The following is a 25673-nucleotide window of genomic DNA, read 5'->3' as shown; positions in this document are numbered from 1 at the left end:
CACGTTAACAATTTTGTCCTTCCTCAGGTCCCATCCATGTAGAAAAATATGTCTGGAAATTGCTCGTATTCACAGACCTAGGATCAGAGTATCCACCCCGAATTCCAACCTTAACCAGGAGGGAATAAACACTCAACTGACCTTAGATCAGCGTCTGGGGGAAATGATTCCTTTCTCGGTATGACATCATCCACTCATTGTTTGTGGAGCTGTCAGTTCCATCACCGACCTAGTACTGTAACGTTAACTACTGTAACGCCATACAAATTGGATTTAATTTAAAGCATTATATCAAGTAAGTGCAAATATACTAGCTACTTTCATGTTTTAGTATTTTAAAACCGTGATACGTGATTTGATCATGTCCGAGTCGGTCACCGTGTAACAGGATGGTTAAATTAGCTAATTTAGCTGTCACTGTCAGGCTTATCGCCGGCTAGCTAGCTAACGCCCTTGCCTTGCAAGAATGGCTAGGAGATTATTGTCAAATGTAAATGTACATGTGGATAATCAGATTACCATTGTACAATTAAGCGAGTTTAAATGAAGGGTTGCGGCTTTCTCTTCAGTCAATGTGTGCTCCGTTAGCTGGTTAGCTTGGCATCGAGCACATAGACTCTAAAAAGAAGATGGAGCAGGACACCGATGACGTTGACTGCCAACACATGACGTTGACTCCCGGGACACCGATGACGTTGACTGCCAACACAGGTGATGTTGTCTGCCAGGACACAGATCCCTGACACTCGGTCTAAATAGGCCCAAACTGAGATTTGGTTAATTTACCAATCTATACATTGTTAGATGACATGGCTAATTCAGTGACTCTCAGTGACTGACATAACAATAGAAAAATTGCTGCACCTTGTGTATTCTACTGTTGTAACTCTCAACAGTAAATTGAGACCCTGAGTACCTACATTAAAATATAAAACCGTTAGGGTTGGGGTCCCCCTAGCAGCCCGAGGCCCTAAAACGTGATACAAATGTTGCAGTTATAAAGCAAGTTTTCTGCCATTTACACATTTTGCCATATGGCGGAAATAAACATTTGAACACATTTCATGCAATTCTACTTATTTTGCCATATGGCAGAGAATTTCCCCCCTGTTTTACAACTAATTTCCTGCAATTCTACCCATTTTGCCATGACTTATGCCATGTTAATGATATCTGAGTGAGAGTGACTAACGAAACAAATGGGGGCCCCCTGGGCACGTGCCCTGCGTGACCCGTGCCCTGCGTGACCCGTGCCCTGCGTGACCCGTGCCCTGCGTGACCCGTGCCCTGCGTGACCCGTGCCCTGCGTGACCCGTGCCCTGCGTGACCCGTGCCCTGCGTGACCAGTCGGCATTCGGCCATGATAACTACAAGTTTAGATAGCTGGCTAGACTAATTTACCAATCTATAAATTGTTAGCTGACCTGGCTAATTGAGTGACTGTCAGATCAAAGGACAACAACCACCCGAGCCACTGCCTGTTCACCCCGCTATCATCCAGAAGGAGAGGTCAGTACAGGTGCATCAAAGCTGGGACAGAGAGACTGAAAAACAGCTTCTATCTCAAGGCCATCAGACGGTTAAACAGCCATCACTAACATTGAGTGGCTGCTGCCAACAAACTGACTCAAATCTCTAGCCACTTTAATAATGAACAATCGATGTAATAAATGTATCACTAGGCACTTTAAACAAACTTTATATAATGTTGCTCATCTCATATGTATATTTATATACAGCAATGTTGACATACATTACTCATCTCATATGTATATACTGTACTCTATACCATCTACTTACTCATCTCATATGTATATACTGTACTCTATACCATCTACTGCATCTTGTTGACATACCCTACATTACTCATCTCATATGTATATACTGTACTCTATACCATCTACAGCATCTTGCCTAAGCTGCACGGCCATCGCTCATTCATATATTTTTATGTACATATTCTTATTCATTCCTTTACACTTGTGTGTATAAGGTAGTTGTTGTGAAATTGTTAGGTTAGATTACTTGTTAGATATTACTGCATGGTCGGAACTAACAGCACAAGCATTTCGCTATAGTCACATTAACATCTGCTAACCATGTGTATGTGACCAATAACATTTGATTTGATTTGATTTAACTGACTTAACAAGAGAAAAATTGCTGATGCACAATCACATTTTGAACTTGCACCGTGTGTATTATACTATTTTATTTTACTCTCAACAGTAAGTTGAGACCCCGACTGAGTACCTACATTTAAAAAAGGATAAAACAGTTTGGGTTAGCAGCCTGAGACCCGAGGCCAGTGTTCCTCAACTCCAGTCCTCCAGTACCCACAACAGTATATATTTTAGTTGTAACCCTGGACAAACACACCTGATTCAACTCATTGAGGGCTTGATGATTAGCTGATAAGTTGAATCAGGTGTGTTTGTCCAGGGTTACAACTAAAATGTGTACTGTTGTGGGTACTGGAGGACTAGAGTTGGGAAATACTGCCCTAAGCAACCACTTATGTCTCTTATGCCTGGAGCCGGCCATGGGTCTGAACATTAACAGGCATAGCTATGCATCACTAGCGGTACGGTTTTGGAAGCATAAGGACCTTATCTTTCATATCACTGAGAAATAATAATACCTTTTTTACAAAAAGGTTAAATTGACACACACCTTGATAGGGTTATGCTTAGTGTTCGTTCCCACACAGCCATATCTCCATGTGACAGAGCTTATTGTTGACGGAAAACAGACAAAAGACAAGAGGTGACCATATGTGCACATTAGCTATCTTTCTGCGAACATCTGTGTGTAAACATAACTCGGGAAGTGTAGTAGAAGTCTATTTTCATCGGATCGAGGCACCCATACCTGTATGGATCTGTAACTGCTACAGTAAGGTTCATACCTGTATGGATCTGTAACTGCTATAGTAAGGTTCATAGCCGTGTTGATCTGTAACTGCTACAGTAAGGTTCATAGCCGTGTTGATCTGTAACTGCTACAGTAAGGTTCATAGCCGTGTTGATCTGTAACTGCTACAGTAAGGTTCATACCTGTATGGATCTGTAACTGCTACAGTAAGGTTCATACCTGTATGGATCTGTAACTACTACAGTAAGGTTCATACCTGAATGGATCTGTAACTACTACAGTAAGGTTCATACCTGTATGGATCTGTAACTACTACAGTAAGGTTCATACCTGTATGGATCTGTAACTGCTACAGTAAGGTTCATACCTGTATGGATCTGTAACTACTACAGTAAGGTTCATACCTGTATGGATCTGTAACTACTACAGTAAGGTTCATACCTGAATGGATCTGTAACTGCTATAGTAAGGTTCATACCTGTATGGATCTGTAACTACTATAGTAAGGTTCATACCTGTATGGATCTGTAACTACTATAGTAAGGTTCATACCTGTATGGATCTGTAACTACTACAGTAAGGTTCATACCTGTATGGATCTGTAACTACTATAGTAAGGTTCATACCTGTATGGATCTGTAACTGCTATAGTAAGGTTCATAGCCGTGTTGATCTGTAACTGCTACAGTAAGGTTCATAGCCGTGTTGATCTGTAACTGCTACAGTAAGGTTCATACCTGTATGGATCTGTAACTACTACAGTAAGGTTCATACCTGAATGGATCTGTAACTGCTATAGTAAGGTTCATAGCCGTGTTGATCTGTAACTGCTACAGTAAGGTTCATAGCCGTGTTGATCTGTAACTGCTACAGTAAGGTTCATACTTGTATGGATCTGTAACTGCTACAGTAAGGTTCATACCTGTATGGATCTGTAACTGCTACAGTAAAGTTCGTACCTGTATGGATCTGTAACTGCTACAGTAAGGTTCATACCTGTATGGATCTGTAACTGCTACAGTAAGGTTCATACCTGTATGGATCTGTAACTGCTACAGTAAGGTTCATACCTGTATGGATCTGTAACTGCTACAGTAAGGTTCATACCTGTATGGATCTGTAACTGCTACAGTAAGGTTCGTACCTGAATGGATCTGTAACTGCTACAGTAAGGTTTGTACCTGTATTGATCTGTAACTGCTACAGTAAGGTTCATACATGTATGGATCTGTAACTGCTACAGTAAGACCCCATAGTTGTATGGATCTGTAACTGCTACAGTAAGGTTCATACCTGTATGGATCTGTAACTGTTACAGTAAGGTTCATACCTGTATTGATCTGTAACTGCTACACTAAGGTTCATACTTGTATTGATCTGTAACTGCTACAGTAAGTTTCATACCTGTATGGATCTGTAACTGCTATAGTAAGTTTCATACCTGTATGGCTCTGTAACTGTAGAGATTATACAGTGACCAAGGTTCATACCTGTATGGATCTGTAACTGATACAGAAAGACCCCATAGCTGTATGGATCTGTAACTGCTACAGTAAGGCACCATAGCTGTATAGATCTGTAACTGCTACAGTAAGGCACCATAGCTAAATATAGATCTGTAACTGCTACATTAAGTCACCATAGCTGTATAGATCTGTAACTGGACAGTAAGTCACCATAGCTGTATAGATCTATAACTGCTACAGTAAGGTTCATACCTGTATGGATCTGTAACTGCTACAGTAAGGTTCGTACCTGTATGGATCTGTAACTGCTACAGTAAAGTTTGTACCTGTATGGATCTGTAACTGCTATAGTAAGGTTCGTACCTGTATGGATCTGTAACTGCTACAGTAAAGTTCGTACCTGTATGGATCTGTAACTGCTACAGTAAAGTTCGTACCTGTATGGATCTGTAACTGCTACAGTAAAGTTCGTACCTGTATGGATCTGTAACTGCTACAGTAAGGTGCATACCTGTATGGATCTGTAACTGGGTTCAATCCCCGGGACCACCCATACGTAGAATGTATGCACACATGACTGTAAGTCGCTTTGGATAAAAGCGTCTGCTAAATGGCATATATTATTATTATTATTTATTATATTACAGTAAGGTGCATACCTGTATGGATCTGTAACTGCTACAGTAAAGTTCGTACCTGTATGGATCTGTAACTGCTATAGTAAGGTTCGTACCTGTATGGATCTGTAACTGCTACAGTAAGGCCCCATAGCTGTATGGATCTGTAACTGCTACAGTAAGGTTCATACCTGTATGGATCTGTAACTGCTACAGTAAGGCCCCATAGCTGTATGGATCTGTAACTGCTACAGTAAGGTTCATACCTGTATGGATCTGTAACTGTTACAGTAAGGTTCATACCTGTATTGATCTGTAACTGCTACACTAAGGTTCATACTTGTATTGATCTGTAACTGCTACAGTAAGTTTCATACCTGTATGGATCTGTAACTGCTATAGTAAGTTTCATACCTGTATGGCTCTGTAACTGCTACAGTAAGGTTCATACCTGTATGGATCTGTAACTGATACAGTAAGACCCCATAGCTGTATGGATCTGTAACTGCTACAGTAAGGCACCATAGCTGTATAGATCTGTAACTGCTACAGTAAGGCACCATAGCTATATAGATCTGTAACTGCTACATTAAGTCACCATAGCTGTATAGATCTGTAACTGCTACAGTAAGTCACCATAGCTGTATAGATCTATAACTGCTACAGTAAGGTTCATACCTGTATGGATCTGTAACTGCTACAGTAAGGTTCGTACCTGTATGGATCTGTAACTGCTACAGTAAAGTTTGTACCTGTATGGATCTGTAACTGCTATAGTAAGGTTCGTACCTGTATGGATCTGTAACTGCTACAGTAAAGTTCGTACCTGTATGGATCTGTAACTGCTACAGTAAAGTTCGTACCTGTATGGATCTGTAACTGCTACAGTAAAGTTCGTACCTGTATGGATCTGTAACTGCTACAGTAAGGTGCATACCTGTATGGATCTGTAACTGCTACAGTAAAGTTCGTACCTGTATGGATCTGTAACTGCTATAGTAAGGTTCGTACCTGTATGGATCTGTAACTGCTACAGTAAGGCCCCATAGCTGTATGGATCTGTAACTGCTACAGTAAGGTTCATACCTGTATGGATCTGTAACTGCTACAGTAAGGCCCCATAGCTGTATGGATCTGTAACTGCCACAGTAAGACCCCATAGCTGTATGGATCTGTAACTGCTACAGTAAGGCCCCATAGCTGTATGGATCTGTAACTGCTACAGTAAGACCCCATAGCTGTATGGATCTGTAACTGCTACAGTAAGGCCCCATAGCTGTATGGATCTGTAACTGATACAGTAAGACCCCATAGCTGTATGGATCTGTAACTGCTACAGTAAGGCCCCATAGCTGTATGGCTCTGTAACTGATACAGTAAGGCACCATAGCTGTATGGCTCTGTAACTGCTACAGTAAGGCACCATAGCTGTATGGATCTGTAACTGCTACAGTAAGACCCCATAGCTGTATGGATCTGTAACTGCTACAGTAAGGCCCCATAGCTGTATGGCTCTGTAACTGCTACAGTAAGGCACCATAGCTGTATGGCTCTGTAACTGCTACAGTAAGGCACCATAGCTGTATGGCTCTGTAACTGATACAGTAAGGCACCATAGCTGTATGGCTCTGTAACTGCTACAGTAAGGCACCATAGCTGTATGGATCTGTAACTGCTACAGTAAGACCCCATAGCTGTATGGATCTGTAACTGCTACAGTAAGGCCCCATAGCTGTATGGCTCTGTAACTGCTACAGTAAGGCACCATAGCTGTATGGCTCTGTAACTGCTACAGTAAGGCACCATAGCTGTATGGCTCTGTAACTGCTACAGTAAGGCACCATAGCTGTATGGCTCTGTAACTGCTACAGTAAGGCACCATAGCTGTATGGCTCTGTAACTGCTACAGTAAGGCACCATAGCTGTATGGCTCTGTAACTGCTACAGTAAGTCTACCTTTTTCATTTGAATGATTCTTTCCCACTGAAAGATAAAGGCCATATGTTTCAAAAGCCGCATCGCAGGTGATGGTTATTCAAGTTTCTAAACATTAATACACAGCTTCGATGTTGTAGTTCACATGAGGCAGTCATGGGCGAAGCTAATGGCTGAGAACTGAAGGGAGAAGGCAGAATGCCGCCTAGAGTTTTCGAGCGCTAATAACAACCCAGCTTAACATAGGCATAGCATAGATACTGTCACTACTTTGTTTCTTACTTTGCATTTCACAGATAAAGGACACATTGTCATGAATAGTTGTCCCTTTGTGTTCACATGGTTCCAGTGTGACACCCCCAGTAGCAACTATCCACACGCACGCATGCACACACACACACATCTTCAAACTCATATTGACTTGTTCTCTCTCTCTCCCTCTCTCTATAGCATGGCAGATAAACAGGATAAGAGTGAGCTGAAGGCGGAGCTGGAGAGGAAGAAACAACGCCTGGCACAAATCAGAGAGGAAAAGAAGAGAAAGGAGGAGGAGAAGAACAAGAAGAAGGATGTGAGTAGAGAGAATAGAAGAATGATGTAGAACCTGCTGACCGCTGGCTTGATGCAGAGGAGTGGGGGCTATCAGTATATGATTATTACAGTATCATGTTATAGCCAACATGCAGTATTTATTATATTACTGTCTCCCTGTCCCTGCCATTCAACAAATCCCCTCACGGTACCTCGCCCCCCTTCCCCCCTCTCCCCCTGTAGGGGTCTGACTCTAAGCGGGGAGGGGAGGGGGGTGCAGCTGGGGCACCAGACTCGTCTGACCTGGAGAAGAAGAGGAGAGAGGCTGAAGCTCTACTGCAGAGCATGGGGATCGCCCCTGATATAACCAATGGTAAGGAGACACACACACACACAGTTTGTATTCTAATTTAATGTTCATCGTCTGTGTTTAACATTTGAGTGTTACACCAATATAATTTCCTTGTCCTGTCTTGGTTTTGTTGAATTGTTAAAGAATTCTTCACATCTTTTCTGTTGTTTTCTCTTGTGTTTTTGATTCAACCTTTCAGCATGAAGCCTCAGCATGTCACTTACACCTACTTTTCTCTCTCCTCCTTTTCTCTCTCCTCCTTTTCTCTCTCCTCCTTTTCTCTCTCCTCCTTTTCTCTCTCCTCCTTTTCTCTCTCCTCCTTTTCTCTCTCCTCCTTTTCTCTCTCCTCCTTTTCTCTCTCCTCCTTTTCTCTCTCCTCCTTTTCTCTCTCCTCCTTTTATTTCTTTTCCTTTTTTGTATCTTCCCCCTTTTTTATTTTATGACTAACCAACTGATCACTCACTCACTCACTCACTCACTCACTCACTCACTCACTCACTCACTCACTCACTCACTCACTCACTCACTCACTCACACTCACTCACTCACTCACTCACTCACTCACTCACTCACTCACTCACTCACTCACTCACTCACTCACTCACTCACTCACTCACTCACTCACTCACTCACTCACTCACTCAACAGCCCAGCCTCTGAGAGTAATAACAGAGGATACGTGTTTGTTTCACTATCTAGTCCCCGCCCCTATGTCTCCCTCAGCCAAATCAATGTGCAGCGAGACAGGAAGCCAGGACTCTGGAGATGGAAACTCTAGGTATGTGTGTCTATGTGATTAACTACACTGAACAAAAATATAAACACAACATGTAAAGTGTTGGTCCCATATTTCATGAGCTGAGATCCGAGATATTTTCCATCAGCACAAAAAGCTTATTTCTCTCAAATGTTGTGCAAAAATGGGTTTACATCCCTGTTAGTGAGCATTTCTCATTTGCCAAGATAATCCATCCACTTGACAGGTGCGACATATCAAGAAAATTATTTAACAACATGATCATTACACAGGTGCACCATGTGCTGGGGGCAATAAAAGGCCACTCAAAAATGTGCAGTTTTGTCACACAACACATGTAGTTGGCATGTTGATGGCAAGAATGTCCACCAGAGATGTCGCTAGATAATTTAATGTTAATTTCTCTACCATAAGCTGCCTCCATAGTCGTTTTTTAAAACAATTTGGCAGTACATCCAACCGGCCTCACAACCGCAGACCACGTGTAACCACGCCAGCCCAGGACCTCCACTGGCTTCTTCACAGCCCAGGACCTCCACTGGCTTCTTCACAGCCCAGGACCTCCACTGGCTTCTTCACAGCCCAGGACCTCCACTGGCTTCTTCACAGCCCAGGACGTCCACTGGCTTCTTCACAGCCCAGGACCTCCACTGGCTTCTTCACAGCCCAGGACGTCCACTGGCTTCTTCACAGCCCAGGACCTCCACTGGCTTCTTCACAGCCCAGGACCTCCACTGGCTTCTTCACAGCCCAGGATCTCCACTGGCTTCTTCACAGCCCAGGACCTCCACTGGCTTCTTAGCCCAGGATCTCCACTGGCTTCTTCACAGCCCAGGACCTCCACTGGCTTCTTAGCCCAGGATCTCCACTGGCTTCTTCACAGCCCAGGACCTCCACTGGCTTCTTAGCCCAGGACCTCCACTGGCTTCTTCACATCCCAGGACCTCCACTGGCTTCTTCACAGCCCAGGACCACTGGCTTCTTCACAGCCCAGGATCTCCGCTGGCTTCTTCACAGCCCAGGACCTCCACTGGCTTCTTCACAGCCCAGGACCTCCACTGGCTTCTTCACAGCCCAGGACCTCCACTGGCTTCTTCACAGCCCAGGACCTCCACTGGCTTCTTCACAGCCCAGGGTCTCCACTGGCTTCTTCACAGCCAAGGATCTCCACTGGCTTCTTCACAGCCCAGGACCTCCACTGGCTTCTTCACAGCCCAGGACCTCCACTGGCTTCTTCACAGCCCAGGACCTCCACTGGCTTCTTAGCCCAGGACCTCCACTGGCTTCTTCACAGCCCAGGACCTCCACTGGCTTCTTCACCTGCGGGATCGTCTGAGACCAGCCACCCAGACAGCTGATGAAACTGTGGGTTTGCACAACCAAATAATTTCTGCACAAACTGTCAGAAACCTCAGGGACGCATGCTCGTCATTCTCACCAGGGTCTTGACCTGACTGCAGTTCGGCGTCGTCACTCACTTCAGTGGGCAAATGCTCACCTTCGATGGCCACCGGCACAATGAAAAAGTGTGCTCTTCACAAATAATTCGATTCAACTGTGCCGGGCAGATGTCAGAAAGCGCATATGGCTTCATGTGGGCAAGCGTAATGCTGATGTCAACGTTGTGAATGAGATCGCTCTGCATGAGGCAAATGTTGGTCACACCAGATACTGACTGGTTTTCTGATCCACACCCCTACCTTTGTTTTGAAGGTATCTGTGACCAACAGATGCACATCTGGATTCCCAGTCATGTGAAATCCGTAGATTAGGGCCTAATTAATTAATTAATTTCATTTGACTGATTTCCTTATATGAACTGTAACTCAGTAAAATCTTTGAAATTGTTGCATGTTGCGTTTATATTTTAGTTCAGTGTATTTCCTGGCTCAGTATTTATTAACAACAGGTTTGTAAATTCTGACTTGTCTGCTTTCTCTCTTTCACTTCCCACTCCACCCCTCTCTCACTCCCTGTTGTTTTCTCTTTTTCTCTCTCGCCATCTCTCTCTCCGCTCCCTCTCCTTCTCTGTCTACTTCTCTCTCATCTAACTTTTCTCTCCTGCTCTCCCCCTCTCTGCTTCTCCCCGGTGGTGCGTTGTGGCTGTATCAGGACGTTACACTGGGATCCTGACCCCTCTACTCTGCAGCTGCACTCTGACTCCGACCTACTGGGGTACTGCTCCTCTCTCTCTTACTATCTAAGACATATTCCCTACTTGGCTGGGGTACTGCTCCTCTCTCTCTTACTATCTAAGACATATTCCCTACTTGGCTGGGGTACCGCTCCTCTCTCTCTTACTACAGTGCCTTGCGAAAGTATTCGGCCCCCTTGAACTTCGCCACCTTTTGCCACATTTCAGGCTTCAAACATAAAGATATAAAACTGTATTTTTTGTGAAGAATCAACAACAAGTGGGACACAATCATGAAGTGGAACGACATTTATTGGATATTTCAAACTTTTTTAACAAATAAAAAACTGAGAAATTGGGCGTGCAAAATTATTCAGCCCCTTTACTTTCAGTGCAGCAAACTCTCTCCAGAAGTTCAGTGAGGATCTCTGAATGATCCAATGTTGACCTAAATGACTAATGATGATAAATACAATCCACCTGTGTGTAATCAAGTCTCCGTATAAATGCAGCTGCACTGTGATAGTCTCAGAGGTCCGTTAAAAGTGCAGAGAGCATCATGAAGAACAAGGAACACATCAGGCAGGTCCGAGATACTGTTGTGAAGAAGTTTAAAGCCGGATTTGGATACAAAAAGATTTCCTAAGCTTTAAACATCACAAGGAGCACTGTGCAAGCGATAATATTGAAATGGAAGGAGTATCAGACCACTGCAAATCTACCAAGACATGGCCGTCCCTCTAAACTTTCAGCTCATACAAGGAGAAGACTGATCAGAGATGCAGCCAAGAGGCCCATGATCACTCTGGATGAACTGCAGAGATCTACAGCTGAGGTGGGAGACTCTGTCCATAGGACAACAATCAGTCGTATATTGCACAAATCTGGCCTTTATGGAAGAGTGGCAAGAAGAAAGCCATTTCTTAAAGATATCCATAAAAAGTGTTGTTTAAAGTTTGCCACAAGCCACCTGGGAGACACACCAAACATGTGGAAGAAGGTGCTCTGGTCAGATGAAACCAAAATTGAACTTTTTGGCAACATGTTATGCAAGTGAAAGAGGACCCAAAAGCGACTTAGCGAAAACAGAGTCTTTATTCCAGTAAAACTCAAGACGAAAACAAAACAGGAAAAAACTTAAATCCACTCGTAGTAACGAGGACAGACTGGAGACTCGAGCATTGACTGCAGGTTGCTTCGGGAAGGCACCGACCGTAGCTGACTAAGACACCTGCTCACACGCAGCATCTGAAGGAGACAAGACACGACAGGGCGAGACAATGACACAGCACAGCGAACATCATACAAGGATCCGACAAGGACAGAAGCGGAAAACAAGGGGAGAAATAGGGACTCTAATCAGAGGACAAAATAGGGGACAGGTGTGAAAAGACTAAATGAGTAAGTTAGGAGAATGAGGAACAGCTGGGAGCAGGAACGGAACGATAGAGAGAGGGAGGGGGAGAGAGAGGGATAGAAAAAGGGAACGAACCTAATAAGACCAGCAGGGGGAAACGAACAGAAGGGAAAGCATAATGACAAGACAATATAAGACAAAACATGACACAACAATGCAAAACGTTATGTTTGGCGTAAAAGCAACACAGCTCATCACCCTGAACACATCATCCCCACTGTCAAACATGGTGGTGGCAGCATCATGGTTTGGGCCTGCTTTTCTTCAGCAGGGACAGGGAAGATGGTTAAAATTGATGGGAAGATGGATGGAGCCAAATACAGGACCATTCTGGAAGAAAACCTGATGGAGTCTGCAAAAGACCTGAGACTGGGACGGAGATTTGTCTTTCAACAAGACAATGATCCAAAACATAAAGCAAAATCTACAATGGAATGGTTCAAAAATAAACATATCCAGGTGTTAGAATGGCCAAGTCAAAGTCCAGACCTGAATCTAATCGAGAATCTGTGGAAAGAACTGAAAACTGCTGTTCACAAATGCTCTCCATCCAAGCTCACTGAGCTCGAGCTGTTTTGCAAGGAGGAATGGGAAAAAATTTCAGTCTCTCAATGTGCAAAACTGATAGAGACATACCCCAAGCGACTTACAGCTGTAATCGCAGCAAAAGTTGGCGCTACAAAGTATTAACTTAAGGGGGCTGAATAATTTTGCACGCCCAATTTTTCAGTTTTTGATTTGTTAAAAAAGTTTGAAATATCCAATAAATGTCGTTCCACTTCATGATTGTGTCCCACTTGTTGTTGATTCTTCACAAAAAATACAGTTTTATATCTTTATGTTTGAAGCCTGAAATGTGGCAAAAGTTCGCAAAGTTCAAGGGGGCCGAATACTTTCGCAAGGCACAGTATCTAAGACATATTACCTACTTGGCTGGGGTACTGCTCCTCTCTCTCTTACTATCTAAGACATATTCCCTACTAGGCTGTGGTACCGCTCCTCTCTCTCTTACTATCTAAGACATATTCCCTACTTGGCTGGGGTACCGCTCCTCTCTCTCTTACTATCTAAGACATATTCCCTACTTGGTTGGGGTACTGCTCCTCTCTCTCTTACTATCTAAGACATATTCCCTACTTGGCTGGGGTACTGCTCCTCTCTCTCTTACTATCTAAGACATATTCCCTACTTGGCTGGGGTACTGCTCCTCTCTCTCTTACTATCTACGACATATTCCCTACTTGGTTGGGGTACTGCTCCTCTCTCTCTTACTATCTAAGACATATTCCCTACTTGGCTGGGGTACCGCTCCTCTCTCTCTTACTATCTAAGACATATTCCCTACTTGGTTGGGGTACTGCTCCTCTCTCTCTTACTATCTAAGACATATTCCCTACTTGGCTGGGGTACTGCTCCTCTCTCTCTTACTATCTACGACATATTCCCGACATTCCCAGCTCCTCTCTTCTGTTCCTCCTGGTCTTTCCTTGGTGGACATGTTTGCATCATGCACATTGCTGTCTGCTAGCGCATGTAGAGTGTTTGTCTTTCTGATGGTGTATTTGGATGTTGAAGAGACTCTGACCTTGTGCGTGCGTGCGTGCATGAGAGAGTCTGTATAATCTTGTGGCTGTGTTTTTAGGTTTGTATGTGTCTCCCTGACTATGTATGTGTCTCCAGGCGTGGTTTGAGGCTTGGCATGGCAAAGGTGACCCAGGTGGATTTCCCACCCAAACAGTCTGTGTCCTACTCCAAGGAGACACAGACCCCCACCTGTACACAAACACACACACAGGCCAAACCAGGTAGTCCTTGTGTTTTATGTGTTACCAGCAATTTACAGACTTTTTAAAGTATGTTGTGTTGAGCATGATATTGAACCTGTGTGTGTGTGGGTGTTTGTAGCGGAGGAGGAAGAGGAGGAGGAGATGGCTGAGCCCAAGCCAGCAGAGGAGTCCCAGGAGGAGAAAGCTGATCAGGAGGAGAAGCAGGAAGAAGGTGAGACTGACTTTAACCTCTTACCTGTAAGTTGGCTAGCCCTGCCTACACCACAGCTGATATTCGTGTGTGTATGTGTGTGTTTGTAGTCACTCCCAAAGATCTGACTGAAGAGGAGAAGATGCAGCTTCTCCACTCGGAGGAATTCATGGCGTTCTTCGATCGAGGGAGCAGGATTGTGGAACGGGCTCTGTCTGAACGAGTAGACGTCTGCTTTGACTACAGCGGCCGAGACCTGGAAGACAAGGAGGGGTGAGACACCCCAAACTGTCTAATAATAATAATTATTATTAGTCACACACACACTTCCCAGCTGGTATAAAAGGTGCAGCTAAATGCTTGTGTGCTAGCTCCCTCAACATTTTAGTACAATAATCAATATCAATAATAACAACAAACACCTCCTCTCCCCCTAATGGCCTCTCTCTCCCCTCCTCTCTCCTGTCCCACTCTCCTCTCCCCCACCTCTTCTCTCTCCCCTCCTCTCTCCTTCCCCTCCTCTCTCCTTCCCCTCTCCCCCTCCTGTTCTCTCTCTCCCCTAACGGCCTCTCTCTCCCCTCCTCTCTCCTGTCCCACTCTCCTCTCCCCCTTCTCCCCCACCTCTTCTCTCTCCCCTCCTCTCTCCCCCTCCTGTTCTCTCTCCCCCTCCTGTTCTCTCTCCCCTCCTCTCTCCTGTCCCACTCTCCTCTCCCCCTTCTCCCCCACCTCTTCTCTCTCCCCTCCTCTCTCCTTCCCCTCTTCTCTCCTTCCCCTCCTCTCTCCTTCCCCTCTCCCCTCCTGTTCTCTCTCCCCCTCCTGTTCTCTCTCCCCTCCTCTCTCCTTCCCCTCTCCCCCTCCTCTTCTCTCTCCCATCCTGCTCCTCTCTACCCCCTCCTCCTCTCTACCCCCTCCTCTCTCCTTCTCGTTCTTATTTTCCAGTGAGATGCAGGCGGGGGCTAAGATGTCTCTGAACAGGGCGTTCTCTGACGAACGTTGGTCCAAGAACAGGGTGGTCACCTGTCTGGACTGGTCTCCTCAGGTAAGACAGTGTGTAATGATTGTAAATATACACTGAGTGTACAAAACCTGCTCTTTCCATGAAATAGACTGACCAGGTGAAAGATATGATCCATTATTGATGTCACTTGTTAAATCCACTTCAATCGTGTAGATGAAGGGGGGGGACAGGTTAAAGAGCCTTGAGACATGGATTGTGTATGTGCCATTCAGAGGAGGAATGGGCAAGACAAAAGTTTGAAGTGCCTTTGAACAGGGTATGGTAGTAGGTGCCAGGTCCACCGGTTTGAGTGTCTGGAACTGCAACGCTGCTGGGTTTTTCGTGCTCAACAGTTCCCCGTGTGAATCAAGAATGGTCCCCCACCCAAAAGACATCCAGCCAACTTGAAACAACTGTGGGAAGCATTGGAGTCAACATGGGTCAGCATGCCTGTGGAACACTTTTGACACCTTGTAGAGTCCATTCCCCGACGAATTGAGGCTGTTATGAGGGCAAAAGGAAGGTGTTCCTAATGTTTTGTACACTCAGTGTATATACTGTATGTAACTGTCGGATTCATATGAATCTCGTGTTGGACTCCTGTTTGATTCAGTACCCTGAGCTGCTGGTGGCCTCCTACAACAACAACGAGGAGGCTCCTCATGAGCCTGACGGAGTGGCTTTGGTCTGGAACATGAAGTTCAAGAAGACAACACCTGAATACACCTTCCACTGCCAGGTACCCAAACGCATGAACGCGCATACACACACACCAGGGGAGGCTGCTGAGGGGAGGACGGCTCATAATAATGTCTGGAACGGAGTGAATGGAATGGTATCAAACACCTGGAAACCTTGTGTCTGATGTATTTGATACCATTCCACTGATTCCACTCCAGTCATTACCACAAACCCGTCCTCCCCAATTAAGGTGCCACCACACACACACACTGCTCTGCGAAAATCCTTTTCTTCTGCCTGTCCTCCAGTCTGCAGTGATGTCAGCAGCGTTCGCCAGGTTCCATCCTAACCTGGTCGTGGGTGGGACTTACTCAGGCCAGATCGTCCTATGGGACAACAGGAGCAACAAGAGAACACCTGTACAGAGAACTCCTCTTTCTGCATCTGCTCACACGGTAACACACGCAGAGTGCTCAATAGCTTTCAAATTGTGAAGTTATTTACATTATATTAGCTTACAAGCTACTGTTAGCTACTGACATTTGTCATACGCTCTTAACAGGAGCCACTAGGGTTAAGTGCCTTGCTCAAGGCTCAGGTATTCAAACCAACCTTCCAGCTACTCGCCAAACGCTCTTAACCACTAGGCTACCTGCCGCCCATAGAGACTGAACTGTGCCTGTGTCCTGTGATGTTCAGCACCCAGTGTACTGTGTGAACGTGGTGGGGACCCAGAATGCTCACAACCTCATCAGCATCTCGACTGATGGAAAGATGTGCTCCTGGAGCCTGGACATGCTGTCTCAACCACAGGTACGACTGCAGAGTGTGTGTGTGTGAGTTCTAGGACATCGCAGAGCTAGTGTTTTGTCAGTCTTAATGCTGTGTGTGTGTGCGTTCCAGGACAGTCTGGAGCTGGTGTTTAAGCAGTCTAAGGCAGTAGCAGTGACCTCCATGGCTTTTCCGCTGGGTGATGTGAACAACTTTGTGGTCGGGAGTGAAGATGGATCAGTCTACACCGCCTGCCGTCACGGGAGGTACGTGAGTGTGTGTGTGTGTGTGTGATTTGGGAGGTACGTGAGTGAGTGTGTGTGTGATTTGGGAGGTACGTGAGTGAGTGTGTGTGTGTGTGATTCGGGAGGTACGTGAGTGAGTGTGTGTGTGTGTGTGATTCGGGAGGTACGTGAGTGAGTGTGTTTGTGATTCGAGAAGTACGTGAGTGAGTGTGTGTGTGATTTGGGAGGTACGTGAGTGAGTGAGTGAGTGAGTGAGTGAGTGAGTGAGTGAGTGAGTGAGTGAGTGAGTGAGTGAGTGTGTATGTGATTTGGTAGGTACGTGAGTGAGTGTGTGTGTGTGTGATTTGGTAGGTACGTGAGTGAGTGTGTGTGTGTGTGATTTGGTAGGTACGTGAGTGAGTGTGTGTGTGTGTGATTTGGTAGGTACGTGAGTGAGTGTGTGTGTGATTCGGGAGGTACGTGAGTGAGTGTGATTCGGGAGGTACGTGAGTGTGTATGTGATTTGGTAGGTACGTGAGTGAGTGTGTGTGTGTGTGATTTGGTAGGTATGTGAGTGAGTGTGTGATTTGGTAGGTATGTGAGTGAGTGTGTGATTTGGTAGGTATGTGAGTGAGTGTGTGATTCGGGAGGTACGTGAGTGTGTGTGATTCGGGAGGTACGTGAGTGTGTGTGATTCGGGAGGTACGTGAGTGTGTATGTGATTTGGTAGGTACGTGAGTGAGTGAGTGAGAGTGTGATTCGGGAGGTACGTGAGTGTGTGAGATTCGGGAGGTATGTGAGTGTGTGAGATTCGGGAGGTATGTGAGTGTGTGAGATTCGGGAGGTATGTGAGTGTGTGAGATTCGGGAGGTATGTGAGTGTGTGTGTAATTTTATTTGACGATGGGGAGTAATGATTGCTTTGTGCACATGGTCTGTGTTACAGTAAAGCAGGTATCAGTGATGTATTTGAGGGACATCATGGTCCGGTCACTGGGTTGAGCTGTCACAGTGCTGGGGGTCCTGTGGATTTCTCCCATCTGTTCATCTCTGCATCCTTCGACTGGACCGTCAAGCTGTGGACCACCAAGGTAACGCACACACACACACACACAGAAACATCAACCCCACCTCATTCTCCTCAACAGTACCCCCTCTCTCTCTCTGTAGAGTACCCGTCCTCTGTATTCATTTGAGGACAGCTGTGACTATGTGTATGATGTCATGTGGTCTCCCACACACCCCGCCCTCTTCGCCTGTGTAGACGGATCTGGACGCCTGGACCTGTGGAACCTCAACAACGACACAGAGGTACACACACCAGAGGAGGCTGGTGGGAGGAGCTATAGGATGGGCTCATTGTAATGGCTGTAATGGAACGGTATTAAACATATGGAAACCTCATCTGACTCCGTTCCAAAATATACATTCCAGACATTACAATGAGCCCGTCCTCCTATAGCTCCTCCCCCACACACATTCATACACACGGTACAAACAACAGACATGCAATGAACAATTCAACATAAACACTGTGTGTGTCCTAGGTGCCCAGTGCAAGTGTGTGTGTGAATGGGTCTCCTGCTCTGAACCGTGTGCGGTGGGCTCACTCAGGGAGAGAGATCGCTACAGGAGACTCAGACGGACAGGTGCTGGTGTATGACGTAGGGGAGGTGAGAGATCTATTCCTTCACCCATTCATTCATCTAGTAAAACCCTTATATTGCTGCACTGAAATAAATCACCTGTCATACCTGCAATTTGTTTCACCTGTGTGTGTTTCCACAGCAAATCTGTGTGCCCAAGGCAGATGAATGGACCCGTTTGGTACACACGCTGGTGGAGATCAACGAGAACCGTGATGAAGGAGAGGAGCTGGCCGCGCAGCGCCTAGTCGCCTGATCACCATGGTAACCACTCCCCTCCTGCACTTGCTTCCAAATCCTCCCTCCAGTTGGAACAGGAGTGATGTCTATCCTCTCAGGTTCTAGAACATTTGCGTGTTCTGTCCACAGCGCTTCCCTAAATATGCTAAACTTTGTACCTTTTTACTACTTTGAAGCTCGTGTGTGTATTCCCTAAAGGCTGACCATGTGGGTTTAATGGTGAAGACCAAGAAATAGGATGACCCATTCCAACCTTTATAGACTAGGGCAGCAATGTCCTTAGATTTGATTTATCCATGCTCTTATTTATCATATGCGGTTGCACATATTTTAAACATATTACATATTTAAACGTGTCTGCGGATAGCTTTACTAGTAAATCCCTTAACATTAGCACTACACCTAAGCTCATACCACTACAAGACAAAGTGCTTTTTAAACTGTACTTGCCTTGACTGAATATGTTAGTGGTTTTTGAATAAACTAAAGTTAATGACTTTATCCATTTAAAGATGTACTGTACCCGTAGGTCTCAAAAGAAACCCAGTGTCTCTCTCCTTCTTGAAAGGATGCTAATGAAGTATTTCCTCATATGAAGAGCCATATATCCATACAGACTTTGGCCAACTATTAACCATGTTGGCACCAAATTCTAATTAGTATTTCAACTAGACTTTTGTTGTGGTAACATTGTCCATTCCACAATTCTCTGTTGGAAGGAGTTTACCAAACTGTATATATATACACAACACATTCAGAAAGTGTTCAGACCCCTTGACTTTTTCCACATTGTTACGTTACAGCCTTATGCTAAAATGGATTAAATAGTCCCCCCCTCATCATTCTACACACAATATCCCATAATGACAAGGTAAAAACAGGTTTTTAAAAACGTATAACTGAAATATCACATTTATATAAGTATTCAGACCCTTTACTCAGTACTTTGTTGAAGCCCCTTTGGCAGTGATTATGGGTATGACCCTACAAGCTTGGCACACCTGTATTTGGGGAGTTTCTGCAGATCCTCTCAAGCTCTGCCAGGTTGGATGGGGAGCGTCGCAGCACAGCTATGTTCAGGTCTCCAGAGATGTTCGACTGGGTTCAAGTCCGGGCTCTGGCTGGGCTACTCAAGGACATTGAGACTTGTCCCTAGCCACTCCTGCGTTGTCTTGGCTGTGTGCTTAGGGTCGTTGTCCTGAAGGAATGTGAACCTTCACCCCCAGTCTGAGGTTCTGAGTTCTCTGGAGCAGGTTTTCGTCAAGGATCTTTCAGTTCTTTGCTCCATTCATCTTTCACTCAATCCTGACTAATCTCCCAGTCCCTACCGCTTAAAAACATCCCCACAACATAATGCTGCCACCACCGTGCTTCACCGTAGGGACGATGCCAGGTTTCCTCCAGACGTGAGGCTTGGCATTCAGGCCAAAGAGTTCAATCTTGGTTTCATCAGACCAGAGAATCTTGTTTCTCATGGTCAGAGTCCTCTAGGTGCCTTTTGGAAAACTCCAAGCGGGCTCTTTTGTGCGCCTTTTCCTGAAGGGTGGCTTGTGTCTGGCCACTCTACCATAAAGGCCTGATTGGTGGAGTGCTGCAGAGATGGTTGTCCTTCTAGAAGGTTCTCCCATCTCCACAGAGGACCTCTGTCAGAGTGACGATTGGGGTTCATGGTCACTTCCCTGAGGCCTTTCTCCCCCGACTGCTCGGTTTGCCTGGGCGGCCTTGGTGGTTCAAAACTTATTCAATTTAAGAATGGAGGCCACTGTGTTCTTGGGGACCTTCAATGCTGTAGACATTTTTTGGTACCCTTCCCCCAGATCTGTGCCTCCTGTCTCAGAGCTCTACAGACAATTCCTTCCACCTCATGACTTGGTTTTTGCTCTGACATGCACTGTTAACTGTGGAACCTTATAGAAAGGTGTCTCTTTCCAAATCATGTCCAATCAATTGAATTGTAGAAGTTGTAAAAACATTAAGGATGATCAATGGAAACAGGATGCACCTGAGCTCCATTTTGAGTCACATAGCAAAGAGTCTGAATACGTAAAACGTAAATAAGGTATTTTGTATTTTTTGGGTACAAAAAAAATATGTTTTGCTTTGTTATTATGGTGTATTAATGAGTAAAACCTTTAATCAATTTTGAATAAGGCTGTAACGTAACAAAATGTGGAAAAGGGGAAGGGGTCTGAATACCAAATGCACTCTGCTCCTTAACGAATTTGATATGATAGGACATTTTGTAAAATTGTATCAGTATAACATGAAGTGACCAAGTCTAGTGTTATGCCAAAACTCCTGGTAAGGTTTTGCTTGTCCCTTTTTGCTGTTCATTCCCCTTGAAATAAACACTAACCTCTAGAATGAAAACCATACATATGCTTGATTTATTTCAATAAAATACACAATGAATTGAAATGGATTTAAGTTATCTAATCATTTGCTCATGATTCTCCTCAATAAACACTTATGTTGAAAAGGTCTGTACATCTGTGATTCTCAAGAGACAGAGTCCCAACGTCATTCTAACATAACAGTAACGTCACTCCGACGTTAGTCACGTTGCTTTCTAACATTACTGCAACATTTCGGTAACCAAAATGTTTCTCTCATTATCCTCATGGTGTTGCTCTAATGTTACCATAACATTGCCCAACCTTACAGTAACAATTCCTTTCCAGCAGTGTCACATCTCTGTACAGCAGATCTACAATATGTACAGTAACTTCCCTGTGCAAGGCCCAATCAGAGTAAAGCCTTACACACGCTGTCCAATCAAATATCCCCTACACACTGTCCAATCAAAGTAGCCTTACACACAATGTGCATCCGAAAGAAATCCTAGAAAATCTAAATCAGTTATTATTGAGAAGAGAGGAGCCCCCAGAGAGTGAGAGCGCAGCGTGGGGGAGAGGCGAGCAACCGGAATGTGCGTGTGTGTGTGTGTGGGAGGGGGGGCGAGCAACCGGAATGTGTGTGTGGGGGGGGGTGAGCAACCGGAATGTGTGTGTGTGTGTGTGCACCGGAGTGTGGGGGGGAGACGAGGCTCCTTTTCAAATACACGTTTCAGATGAAAAGAGGGATGAGAGAAGAGGAGCATGCAGCCACTGGAGATACAACACAGTACAACACAGTGCAGTGTTCAGGTTACTGACTGAGCTTTAACTACTGACCTACAGTCAGCTCTCCAGGACCAGGGAGAGAGAGCACTGAATTAGTCCCTGGGAAGAGTGGGGAGCTGTGTGTATGTCTGGTTACATGGACCCTGGGAGTGTGTGTGTATTTCTGGTCAAATGGCCCTACAAACAGTGTGTGTGTATTAGTATGTATTTATTTTGCATGGCCCCTGGGAGTGTGTGTCTAAGTGTATATTCCCTAGTGGAGTAGGCAGGTAGTTAAAGGCCCAGTCTTTAGGGGGCAGCAGCCTCCTCTTGAGTGGAGGCAGAAGGGGTATCGTGGTGAATGGAGACCACTCCAGAGGACTTGAACTTGGGCAGGTGGAGGCCAAACTTGTTCTCCACGCCAGCGAAGGTGGCCGTAGCCAGACGGTAACCGCCCACGTGGTCAGCACTGACCGGAGGAAGCTCCGAGATACGAGACTTAGGAGTAGGCTCAGACCCTGACGGACGACTGGAGAGAGAAAGATAGGGAAATGGGAGACATTGTATGATAACTTGCGTTATAACAAGTGGGGGGAGAGTGTGTGTGTGTGTGTGTGTGTGTGTGTGTGTGTGTGTGTGTGTGTGTGTGTGTGTGTGTGTGTGTGTGTGTGTGTGTGTGTGTGTGTGTGTGTGTGTGTGTACTTACTGCCCTCCGAAGTCCACATTTAACCACCGCTGTAGAAGCTCATAGGTCACCAGAGTCACCCCAAACTGAGGAGAGGATCGACACATACGAGCTGGGGAGAGAGACAGAGTAAGCAAATTCCCATTTCCAAAGAAACACACACACCACACACACACACACACACACCTCCAGCTCCCTTCCACAGTGCTCTGAATCCCTCCTCATGCATGATTTTCCTGAAGCAGTCCGTGACTCCAGTGTAGGTGGTCTGTCCCGCCCTCGCTGCTACCTGCAGGCGCGTCTTGATGACATCAGCAGGCGTCACCAGGGAGGCAGCAGGGATACCTGGGAAACGGAGTCAAAGGGTATCACCTGTGGCTATGACTGTTTTTGACAGTCAAATAAAATGGAATTTAATTGCATCGCTCGGTAGGTGTGTGTGTACCGCCGATGGCTCCAGCAGCTAACAGCTGTAATGCGCCCAGTCTTCCCTGTTCGTCGGCGAACTGAGCCTTGGTGTGGGCGTACACTGGGAAGAAGATGGCTGAGAAAGGGATGTCTCTCAAGAAACACGCTTTAGCACCCTACATACATACACAAAGGGTAAGTGACAGACATTTTCAATCAAAAGGCCTTTGTTTCTCAAAATACAAGCACAATGCCACCAGACGTAAATGGTCAAACACACACCTTGTAGAGGCCGAACAAGCCGAGGTCTCGGATGACACTGAGGGCGCTGATTCTAGGTCCTGTGGTGATCTCTCCTGCCACCTGCAATCTGATCTTGACTATCTCCAGCGGGTTAGTAAAGACCACCTGGGAACCCCCTGCCTGCGTAGAGAGACATAGGGGACATGAGGAAGGGAGGGTTGCTACCACAGCCTCCCATTTAAGTAGGATTAGGTGGAATAGAATGAGCGGGGTTTAGGGTTGGGAAGTTTGAGTGAGATGGAACAGACTTGTTTATGTGCTGCTGTGCGGTTTGTTGCTAACGTTTCATGCTGCGAACCCAGCTTCAGAGGCAATCGTTAGGCACGGGTCATTTATGTGTAGGAAAGGATGAAACAGAATCTGTGCCACCAGTAAGTACAGATAGTATAGAAATCCCCTCGCACAGTCCCCGCAGCCAGACAACTTTCTCATGGCTTCTGGAGGGAAATTCTGTAGGAATGCTCAACCGGTGTAGCTCATTCAGCCGACAGAAACTTTCAATCGGTTCTCCCCTTTAAGCAACGAGTCAGTCTCCTCTATCCGTTACAGGGTCTGAGACACCGAAGCCCCCCACCATTAGTTCTGACAAATTGAACACCCTAGTCATTGGCGACTCCATTACCCGCAGTATTAGACTTAAAAAGAATCATCCAGGGATCATACACGGTTTACTAAGAGGCAGGGCTACCGACCTGAAGGCTAATCTGAAGATGGTGCTGGCTAAGGCTAAAACTGGCGAGTGTAGAGAGTATAGAGATATTGTTATCCACGTCGGCACCAACGATGTTAGGGTGAAATAGTCAGAGGTCACCAAGCACAACATAGCTTCAGCGTGTAAATCAGCTAGAAAGATGAGTCGGCATGGAGTAATTGTCTCTAGCCCCCTCCCAGTTAGGGGAAGTGATGAGCACTATATCAGAATCTCAATTCAATCGCTGGTTGAAAAAGTTTCTGCCCCTCCCAAAAGATGACATTTTTAGATAATTGGCCCTCTTTCTGAGACTCACCCACAATCAGGACCTTCACTCCTCCCTAGCTGGAGGGGTGCTCTCATCTTATCTATGAACATAGACGGGGCTCTAACTCCCTCAGCTCCACAATGAGATGCTGCCTGGTCTGGAGTCTGCCACTAGTATAGTCAGTGTTGTCAGCTCAGCTATCCCCATTGAGACCGTGTCTGGCCTCGATCTAGGTTGGGCAAAACTAAACATGGCGGTGTTCGCCTTAGCAATCTCGCTGGAATAAAGACCTCCTCCAGTCCTGCCATTATTGAAAGAGATTGTGATCTCACATCTCAAAATAGGGCTACTTAATGTTAGATCCCTCACTTCCAAGGAAATAGTCAATGATCATAATCTTGATGTGATTGGCCTGACTGAAACATGGCTTAAGCCTGATTAATTTACTGTGTTAAATGAGGACTCACCTCCTGGTTACACTAGTGACCATGTCCCCCGTGCATCCCGCAAAAGGCGAAGGTGTTGCTAACATTTATGATAGCAAATTTCAATCCCCCCCCCCCCAAAATGACTGGGGTTTCATCTTTTGAGCTTCTAGTCATGAAATCTATGCAGCCTAGTCAATCACTTTGTATAGCTACTGTTTACAGGCCTCCTGGGCCATATACAGCGTTCCTCACTGAGTTCCCTGAATTTCTATCGGACGTTTTAGTCATGGCAGATAATATTCACATGGAAAAGTCCACAGACCCACTCCAAAAGGCTTTCCGAGCCATCATCGACTCTTTTTTGTCCAACATGTCTCTGGACCTACTCACTGGCACAGTCATACTTTGGACCTAGTTTTGTCCCGCGGAATAAATATTGTGGATCTTAATGTTTTTCCTCATAATCCTGGACTATCGGACCAAGATTTTATTACGTTTTCAACCGCAACAAATCATCTGCTTAGACGAGAGGTCGACCGATTAATCGGAATAGCCGATTAATTAGGGCCGATTTCAAGTTTTCAAAACAATCGGAAATCAGTATTTTTGGACACCAATATGGGCGATTTAAAAAACAAATATATATATATATTTTTTACACCTTTATTTAACTAGGCAAGTCAGTTAAGAACACATTCTTATTTTCAATGACGGCCTCGGAACAGTGGGTTAATTGCCTTGTTCAGGGGCAGAACGACAGATTTTCACCTTGTCAACTCGGGGGATTCAATCTTGCAACCTTACAGTTAACTAGTCCAACGCTCTAACCACCTGCCTCTCATTGCACTCCACAAGGAGACTGCCTGTTACGCGAATGCAGTAATCCAAGGTAAATTGCTCGCTTGCATTAAACTTATCTTATAAAAAACAATCAATCAATCATAATCACTAGTTAACTACACATGGTTGATGATATTACGAGTTTATCTAGTGTGTTGTGCGTTGCATGTAATCGATGCGGTGCGTATCGTTGCTCCAATGTGTACCTAACCATGAACATCAACCCCCCCCCCTCTTTTATTTACCTTTCAAGGTAAAAATCTGTCGTTCTGCCCCTGAACGAGGCAGTTAACCCACCATTCCTAGGCCGCCATTGAAAGTAAGAATGTGT

At 45.4% G+C, this 25673-nt stretch overlaps 2 protein-coding genes across 9 annotated transcripts in view; one reads left to right on the top strand and one right to left on the bottom strand.

Annotated features, from left to right (window-relative positions):
• Positions 1 to 162: 162 nt before the first annotated feature.
• Positions 163 to 19470, top strand: LOC124009887 (dynein, cytoplasmic 1, intermediate chain 2a-like). 8 transcript variants are annotated; one of them, XM_046322116.1, is made up of 17 exons: positions 172 to 295; positions 7343 to 7463; positions 7667 to 7796; positions 8499 to 8553; positions 10645 to 10707; positions 13764 to 13888; positions 13989 to 14081; positions 14171 to 14333; positions 15000 to 15099; positions 15671 to 15796; positions 16047 to 16193; positions 16438 to 16551; positions 16642 to 16775; positions 17679 to 17823; positions 17903 to 18043; positions 18280 to 18405; positions 18521 to 19470. In XM_046322116.1, exons 2-17 carry the CDS (start codon positions 7344 to 7346, stop codon positions 18632 to 18634), a joined length of 1896 nt encoding a protein of 631 aa, XP_046178072.1. In that variant the 5' UTR covers positions 172 to 295; position 7343; the 3' UTR covers positions 18635 to 19470. The 8 variants fall into 8 exon arrangements, with proteins under 8 accessions (XP_046178073.1, XP_046178072.1, XP_046178070.1 ...); XM_046322114.1 differs by having other exon boundaries at positions 8475 to 8553; XM_046322111.1 differs by having other exon boundaries at positions 8424 to 8553.
• A 1507-nt stretch (positions 19471 to 20977) lies between these two features.
• The window catches only part of slc25a12 (solute carrier family 25 member 12), a 28042-nt gene continuing 23346 nt past the window's right edge, over positions 20978 to 25673 (bottom strand). Inside the window, 5 exon segments of the mRNA XM_046321391.1 lie at positions 20978 to 22248; positions 22426 to 22516; positions 22591 to 22749; positions 22850 to 22988; positions 23095 to 23235. Of these exon segments, the coding sequence (XP_046177347.1) occupies positions 22029 to 22248; positions 22426 to 22516; positions 22591 to 22749; positions 22850 to 22988; positions 23095 to 23235 (750 nt within the window). The 3' untranslated portion in view covers positions 20978 to 22028.

Source organism: Oncorhynchus gorbuscha, linkage group LG22 (assembly GCF_021184085.1).
Source record: "Oncorhynchus gorbuscha isolate QuinsamMale2020 ecotype Even-year linkage group LG22, OgorEven_v1.0, whole genome shotgun sequence".
NCBI classification, from domain to species: Eukaryota; Metazoa; Chordata; class Actinopteri; order Salmoniformes; family Salmonidae; genus Oncorhynchus; species Oncorhynchus gorbuscha.
This window is presented reverse-complemented; position numbering and strand designations above follow the sequence as displayed.

Excerpts from the sequence above, each read along its gene's own strand:
- LOC124009887 (XM_046322111.1), top strand. The coding sequence starts at position 7,344 with ATGGCAGATAAACAGGATAAGAGTGAGCTGAAGGCGGAGCTGGAGAGG. Across the intron at positions 16,776-17,678 it reads ACCGCCTGCCGTCACGGGAG|TAAAGCAGGTATCAGTGATG; the intron begins GTACGTGAGTGT and ends TCTGTGTTACAG. Across the intron at positions 18,044-18,279 it reads ACCTCAACAACGACACAGAG|GTGCCCAGTGCAAGTGTGTG; the intron begins GTACACACACCA and ends TGTGTGTCCTAG.